General features: G+C 33.6%; 1 protein-coding gene across 1 annotated transcript; it reads left to right on the top strand.

Annotated features, from left to right (window-relative positions):
- Nucleotides 1–7614: 7614 nt before the first annotated feature.
- LOC122311132 lies at nt 7615–8079 on the top strand. The gene has a single exon (XM_043125590.1). It carries the CDS (start codon nt 7615–7617, stop codon nt 8077–8079), a length of 465 nt encoding a protein of 154 aa, XP_042981524.1.
- Nucleotides 8080–8428: the final 349 nt, after the last annotated feature.

Below are 8428 nucleotides of genomic sequence, written 5' to 3'. Positions count from 1 at the left end.
CATCTATATAGAAAGAGAACTCTTGTTTTCATGTCACACCAAAAGGTCATAAAGGGGTAAGGGAACTCGGAAAACAATGTATAGTGGGGAAGGCTCTAGTGGAAAAGAGTGTTAATAGTGAGGCTTTTTGGGTCACCATGTCCCAGGTGTGGAGGTTGGAGGGATGGATCAAGTTCAAGGAACTAGGCGATTAGTGTTTCTTAATAGAGTTTCAAAAAATGGTGATTAAGGAGAAGGTCCTCAGAGGGCGTCCATGGTTTTTTCACAGAAGTTTGCTAGCTATACATGAAGTTGATGAAACTTTATCTATCAATGCATTACATTTCCGATACAAACCATTTCGGGTTCAACTCCACAATCTTCCATTAGCTACCATGACAGAGGTATTTGGCGAGGAGTTTGCTTCTTCGATCGAACCTATTATCGGGGGTTGAAGCAAGATCAGATAGATGTGCATGGGGAAGATGCCTTCGAGTGGTTAAACCCCTTTGTTTTCTTTTGGTCAAAGATACTCCATTTAACTTTTACAATGATTGCTTGCAAGCATTTGCACTTTTGAAGAATAAGCTAAGTTCAGCCCCAATAATATGTGCACCGAATTGGGCACTTTCATTTGAATTGATGTGTGATGCAAGTGATTATACAATAGGAGCTGTGCTTGGACAAAGGAAGAACAAGGTTCTCCATGTTATCTACTATGCGAGTCTTACCTTGACAGATGCCCAATTAAATTGTGCTACTACGGAAAAAGAATTGTTAGCTATGGTCTTTGCTTTTGCTAAATTTAGATAATATTTAATTGGGTCAAACGTAATTATTTACACTGAGCATTATGCTCTTAAATACTTGTTAGCTAAAAAGGAAGTTAAACCAAGGTTACTTATGTGGATTTTACTCCTACAAGAATTTGATTTGGAGATCAAAGACAAAAAGGGAATCGAGAATCAAGTAGCCCCACTTTCTCCAATAAATGAGGTATTTCCGGATGAACAACTCTTTGTTGAATCTCTAACACAAGTTCCTTGATATGCAGATTATGTAAACTACTTGGTAAGCAAAGTGATCAATCCAGATTTTACATACCAACAAAGGAAGAAATTCTTCTCAGAGGTCAAGCACTACTATTGGAAGTGTAAAAGAAAAAATTGGCTAGAATTAGATGATTATATGATAAGGCTTATCTGATCATTATATTTGAAATTATTAGATAAGTGTAAAATAATTATTGATTTATCTCTAAACAATATTGATTTTATCTAGGAGTCTTAGAGGTTGTTTAGATTAGTCATTGTGGTAAAAATCGAGTCCATGAGGATCTGCATATATCAAGAACAGAAGCTGAACATAAATAAATCACTGCAGAAGAGAATTATCGTAAAATGTCAGCAATTTGTCAGGAGACATCCTTGCAACAGATTCTATCCGTCAGCAGAATCCTACTTCAACTGGAACTATTTCCAGTCTATTTATTTAAGCGATCCTATTGGTTAAGATCTGTAGAGATTCAGATCTACATATTTTCTAGAGCACTTTCTAGTGCATATTTTGGTGAGAAAATTCCTTAGTGAATTTTCATATTTATGATCTAATCTCTTTAAGTGTGATCGTGCTTCAAGTGTGAAGGATTATGGATTGGATTTCAGCCACTGGAGTTCCATGAAGGAAGTCAATAATTTGAAAATCATTAGAGGTTCTAGCTACCACTGTGGTAGAAGACAAATGGGTCATTTGTCTGGACAAGTAAGAGAGTCAAGTTACAAAGGTTTTGTAATTGAGAATTACTTGTAATTGATTTTTAAACAATAAGATTGATTTTCCTGAGTTTGGTTGTCCCGTAAGGTTTTACCTTTAAAGAGTTCTTTAAAGAGTTTCCCTTCGTAACCAATCGTTGTGTCTTGCAAGTTTGATTATTTATTTTAAGTATTTAATTCTTTATATAATCTTGATAATTTAGATCCAACCAATTTATTCAAGGAAATTAGTAGACAATTTTGTGGTTTTACAGGGGTACATTAGGAATTTCAATTGGCATCAGAGCGTGGTTCACTTATTTGAGTGTGATCCGTGCCCTTGTAGATCATGTCGACGTCATTATATGTTTCACCACACTTCGATGGGGAAAATTATGCTTATTGGAAAGTTCATATAAGGGCTTTCCTCAAGTCTTTGGATGAATGTATATGACATTCGATTGAACGAGGATGGACTAAACCCGAGACATCTATAGATGCTTGGGCGAAAGATGAAATCAACAATTGCAATTAAAATAGCCAAGGACTTAACGCTATTTTCATGACGGTATCCCCCAAAGAATTTAAAAGAATCTCCATATGTGAGATTGCTAAAGAAGATTGGGATATTTTGGAGATTACACATGAAGGCGCAAGAATAGTAAAAATTAGAAATTGTAGATGCTAACCTCAAAATTTAAAGAGATTAGAATGTTGAAATATGAGAGTTCTAATGATTTTTATACTAAACGAAATGATATTGTGAATTTCATGTTTATTCTCAGCAAGAAGGTGGAGGATTCAAGGGTCATGAGGAAGATGTTGAGGTCTCTACCTAAAAGATTTTGGCCTAAGATTACTGCCATTGAGAAAAGTAAAGATTTGGATACAATAAAGGTTGAAGAGTTGGTCGGTTCCTTACAAACATATGAATCATCACTTCCTCAAACAAGAAAAATAAGTTCATTGCTCTCAAAACAGTAAAAGATGATCAAGAAGATTTTTAAGTTCATTGCTCTCAAAACAGTAAAAGAGGATCAAGATGATTTTTCTGATGAACAAAATTTTAACAATGAGGATATAGATCTCATGGCAAGAAAGTTCAAAAAATTCATATTTAGTAAAAAGTCTAGTGGAAAGAAAAAAAGAAGTAAAGAATTTTCTACAAAGAAAAATTATTCTGAAAAATGGAATAAAGAAAACTATAATAATAATAATGATAAAGTAAAGTGCTATGAATGTTCTGATTATGGTCACATAAAAATTGAATGTCCAAATTTCAAGAAAAGCAAAAGAAAAACATTGAATGTCACACTTAGTGACAGTTCAGATTCTGAAAGTTCAAGCTCATCATCTAATGATGAAAAATCTTTTATAGTTTTTTCTACTATTGTGACTGATTTTCCTAGGATTGCACTAACAAAATCTGAAAGTGGTTGTGGTTACAGTGATTCAGATGTATCACTTGTTGATACTAACCAAGAATTAAGTTTACAGGAAGCATACAATGATATATATGAAGAAGTGATCAAATTAAAGAAACTTAACAAGAAACTATACAATAGATTTACTGCTATGGAGAATGAGAAAAATAATTTTTCTGAGACAGTAAAATTTTCTGGTGTTGAAGTATCAATATTAAAATATCAAAAAGTTGCACTAGAAAAAGAATTGGAAAAGTTTCAGGAGTGTAAACAAAAAACAGCAACACGGAAATTAGAAGAGATGTTGAGTTTTCAAAAATCTAGTTGTGATTGCATGGGTTTGGGGTATATGACTTCCCAAGGTATGGAACTTAAAGGCTCATCATCCACTGACACTTCATCAAAAGATATCATTTTTGTTAAAGGAAGTCAAGATGAGAAAACTCCAAATAAAGCCATGTCTAAAACTCATGTCCCAAGAGCCTCACATGATAGATCAATGACAAAAAAGCCAAACCAAGGTAAGTCCAAAGGTAAGTTTACTCCTACTTTTCATTTTTGTGGTATTCTTGGTCATATAAAGGCACATTGTTTTAACTTGAGAAAAATATAGAAAAAAGAAGGAAAAATAAAATATACAAGAAAGCAAACAAAAATTAGAAAATAAGATTAAAGAGTTGAGTTATCAAATAACCTCCATAAGTCTCAAACTTGGTAAACTAGCAGATTTTTACTTTCAAAATAAAGAAAATATCATACAAAGTCGTGTTGATGACAAGAATATGCCAAAATTTAAAGAAAGTGGGTGGTCAAAGAAGATGCCATGTTACATTAATTGATAGGACCTTTTGCATGTTCTTGCATTCATTGCATATCATTGGTCTAAGACATGCATTTTTTTTTTTTTTTGCGTATGTTTTTGTTTTACAGTTTTTTTAATAAAAAAAACATATATATACTATTTTTTTCTGGTTTGGTTCAAAGCTTTTCTTTAAGGAAAGTGCATGCCTGATATGTCAAAGTTTGAGTACTTGTATTCTCACTTAATAAATTCTTGAACCTATACATCTCTCTACTTTGTGAATACTAACCCATGAATTATCTTGACAAAATTCATTTACAAAGCACTCTGAGGAATTTATATGTATGCATATTATAATTAAAGTTTACATTGTTTAATGAGATGCTCACCATGGAGGGAGTCCATGCCTTGAATTGACTAATACTAGTTGAACCTAGTGCAATAATAAAGAGTTCTCCCATTGCCAAACATAAAGAGTTGATCCATATAGAAAAAGTAAGTATTAAATCATTGCGAAAAAAGACTAACACCCTACACGGATCTATCTCCTTAAGTCCTTATAGAAAAAATCGTTGCTCTAATCATTGTAGAAAAAAATAAGCAACAAAAATGGACATAAAAGAAAAAGGGGTGTGCAAACTAGTGTTTGGAGGAGATGTTCATGCATCTAGGCCCTAGCACAAAGTTTGACTTTTGAGGCAAGTGGCAATCTCTTGGGAGCAGCTATAAGAAGAAAATACTCATGGATAATATTATAAAAATATATTGAAAAAAATAAAATAAAGAGTTGCTACCTTGTATAAGTTTACTCACTCACACACTCACATGAACTTTGACATTAATGATCTTATGAGGAGTGAACATCCATAGTAATTATTACAAATAATAGGGTGTACTCTATTGAATTTGTTTTGTGAGTGGCACTGTGTTTGAACTAAGATGCATCTAAGCATGTTACTTGCTTCATTGTTTATATAAATATAAAAAAAATAAAAAAAATTAAATTAAATTATTTTCTTATTATTAAATAAAATAAATTAATTAATAAAAATATAAAATATTATTGGAGGTTGCGTGGATATTGGGTAGTGATATAAATCTGGGTGATATTAGATTGACTAAGTCCAAGTAGGACGCTGGTGTATATCCATCTTGAGTCCCAGAGAGACCCTTTAGCACATGCCCCGCACGATGTCACTTAAAGTGACTTAAAGTGATTTCGGTCACTACAAACGCTCGCAGTGCCCTAATAATACTCCAACACATGGCACCTCACTTAAGCATGCCCTAGCACTCCTTTTCACATCCTAATCTCATTCAATTTTCTTAGGAGAAATACTTGGATCTAAGTTTCTTGACTAAAAGCTCTCCATTATGGTAAGATTTTGAATTTATTCCAATCACTCTCTCCTTCTAGTTCTAGATCTCAGTGCATATATATGGAGATTGGGATTTTGATTGTTGTTTTGATGTTGGGGTTGGAATATCTTAAAACCTGAAATATATACTCATATGGTTTGATTTTATGCATGCATTGAGGACGAATTTTGAGTGGGTTCTTGGCCTTTTTCATTCAGTTTTCATGATATACCTACCAAGTGTTTGTTTTTATGTCTCAACCAAACTACTTCATTCATTTTGTCATGATTTTACTTGCATTCATGCTCATACATCAGGTGCATTTAATCTATAAATAGTTGAGACACATGAGAGTTGTTCATCATGTCTTTCTTAGTGTTTTCATCTTGGCACACATAAGTAATATTTATTATCTTTTGTATCTTATCAGATTAGTGACAAAAAAGGGGAGTATTGGAATTGTGAATTGAAATATTTTGGTGCTGTGAAATTTAGGGGGAGCTTCAGTAAGTGTGTTGTTGAGGAGGAGTTTAATGAATTTGATGAGTGGGAGTTAGATGATATTTGTTTATTTTTTTCTGAACATAAGTTTTTATTTTTGATTATTTGCTTGGAATTTCTACTCGGTTTATTGGTTTGCTGTTTGTGCTTTTGATAGGTTTTATATTACATTCATCAAGTTGGTTTTGTCATCAATCCGCCAAAGGGGGAGATTGTAAAAGCAAAAATTGGCTAGGATTAGATGACTATATGATAAGGCTTATCTTATCATTATATTTGAAATTGTTGGATGAATGTAAAATAATTATTAATTTATCTCTAAACAATATTGAGTTTATCTAGGAGTCTTAGAGGTTGTTTAGATAAGTCATTGACGTAAAAATTGAGTCTATGAGGATCTGCATATATCCAGAACAGAAGATGAACATAAATCAATCACTGCAAAAGAGAGTTATCACGAAATGTCAGCAACTTGTCAGGAGACATCCTCGTGACAGATTCTATCCGTCATCAGAATTCTACTTCAACTGGAAATCTTTCTAGATTGTTTATTTAAGTGATCCTATTGGTTAGGATCTATAGAGATTTAGATCTACATATTTTCTAGAGCACTTTCTAGTGCATATTTTGGTGAGAAAATTCCTTAGTGAATTTTCATATTTGTGATCATGCTTCAAGTGTGAATGATCATTGATTAGATTTTAGCCACTGGAGTTCCAGGAGGAAAGTCAATAGTTTGAAGATCACCAGAGGTTCTAGCTACTACTGCGGTAGAAGACAAATTGGTCATTTGTCTAGACAAGTAAGAGAGTCAAGTTATAAAGTTTTTGTAATTGAGAATTACTTGTAATTGATTTTTAAACAATAAGATTGACTTTTCTGAGTTTGGCTGCCCCATAGGGTTTTACCTTGAAAGAGTTCTTTAAAGGGTTTCCCTTCATAACTAATCGTTGTGTCTTGCAAATTTGATTATTTATTTTAAGTATTTGATTCGTTATATAATCTTGATAATTGAGATCTAACCAATTTATTTAATGAAATTGGTAGAAAATTTCATAGTTTTACAGGGGTACGTTGAGAATTTTAGGGAGGAACATTTCCTCTACAAGCATTGTAGTGATCAAGTGATTAGGAGATGTGTACCTGAAAAAGAGATAGAGTCGATCCTAAGACATTTCCATTCATTAGAAATTGGTGGGCACCATGGAGTGAACGAAACGGTAGTTAAAGTGCTCCAATCAAGTTTTTATTGGCCTACCACTTTTAAAGATACTTATGCTCTTGTTTCTTCTTGTGATAAATGTCAAAGGAGAGGTAGTATTTCCTAGAAAAATGAAATGCCATTAAATAATATACTTGTTGTTGAGCTATTTAATATTTAGGGCATATATTTCCTAGGACCATTCCCTCCTTCTTTCTCTAATCAAACCATTTTAGTAGCTGTAGATTATGTTTCCAAATGGGTAGAGGTCGTGATCCTCCCTACAAATGATTCTAAAGTTTTAATGAATTTTTTGAGAAAGCAGATATTTACTCGGTTTGGAACTCCAAGAGCAACAATTAGTGATGAGGGAAAAAAATTTTGAAACTGGCAATTCAAGGCACTCTTAAGCAAATATGGCATTACACACAAGTTCCCACTCCATACCATCTTCAAACTAGTGGACAAGTAAAAATTTCCAGCCAAGAGTTAAAACGAATATTGGAAAAAATAGTGAGCAACTCAAGAAAAGATTGGTCCAAAAAGTTAGACAATGCACTATAGGCATACTAGACAGCCTTCAAAACTCCAATCGGTATGTCCCCCTATCGTCTAGTTTTTAGGAAGGCATGCCACTTACCGGTGGAGTTGGAACACAGAGCTCATTGGGCTATCAAGACCCTTAATTTTGACATAGAGGCAGCAGGTGAAAAGAGGATATTACAACTCAACGAGATGGATGAATTTCAGCATGCATCCTATGAGAATGCTCGCATATATAAGGAGAGAACCAAGAGATGGCATGATAGACACATTCTCAAGAGAAACTTTGAAGTTGGCCAAAGAGTTCTACTTTATCATTTCAGACTTCGCCTCTTCCCTAGAAAATTACGATCTCGATGGTCCGGATCATTCACGGTAATAGGAGTTTTCCTGTATGGTGCCATTGAGGTTTCTAATGACTCAAAATGCACATTCAAATTTAATGGTCAATGTCTAAAGCCCTACTTTGAAGGAGATTTCAACAAGCAAAAAGTCTCCATTGATTTGATTGATCAGTGATTCAAAGAAGGAAACGTCAAGTTAAAGACTATAACCAAGCGCTTTTTGGAAGGCAACCCAAATTTCTTTCCATTATTTTATTTTGTTTTCGTTTATTTTTCTAATTATTCCAATTTTATTTTGTTTTTCATGTTCTCACTTTTCAAATAGTGCCGCTCCACGCTGATGTGCTAGAAGAGCCTTCCTCGGCATTCCTTTGAAACACACCCAAGTGCACACACTCGAGAGTTGGCATCACAGCGCCCAAATGACTGCCTTAATATTCCCCAGCAGCGCAACATTTTTAGGTAAATTTACTTTTATCCTTTCAATTTTTCATCTATTTTGATTCTTCACATTGGGGACAATG

This window comes from Carya illinoinensis, chromosome 1 (assembly GCF_018687715.1).
Source record: "Carya illinoinensis cultivar Pawnee chromosome 1, C.illinoinensisPawnee_v1, whole genome shotgun sequence".
NCBI lineage: Eukaryota > Viridiplantae > Streptophyta > Magnoliopsida > Fagales > Juglandaceae > Carya > Carya illinoinensis.
Note: the sequence above shows the minus strand (reverse complement) of the source record. Positions and strands in the feature narration are given on the sequence as shown.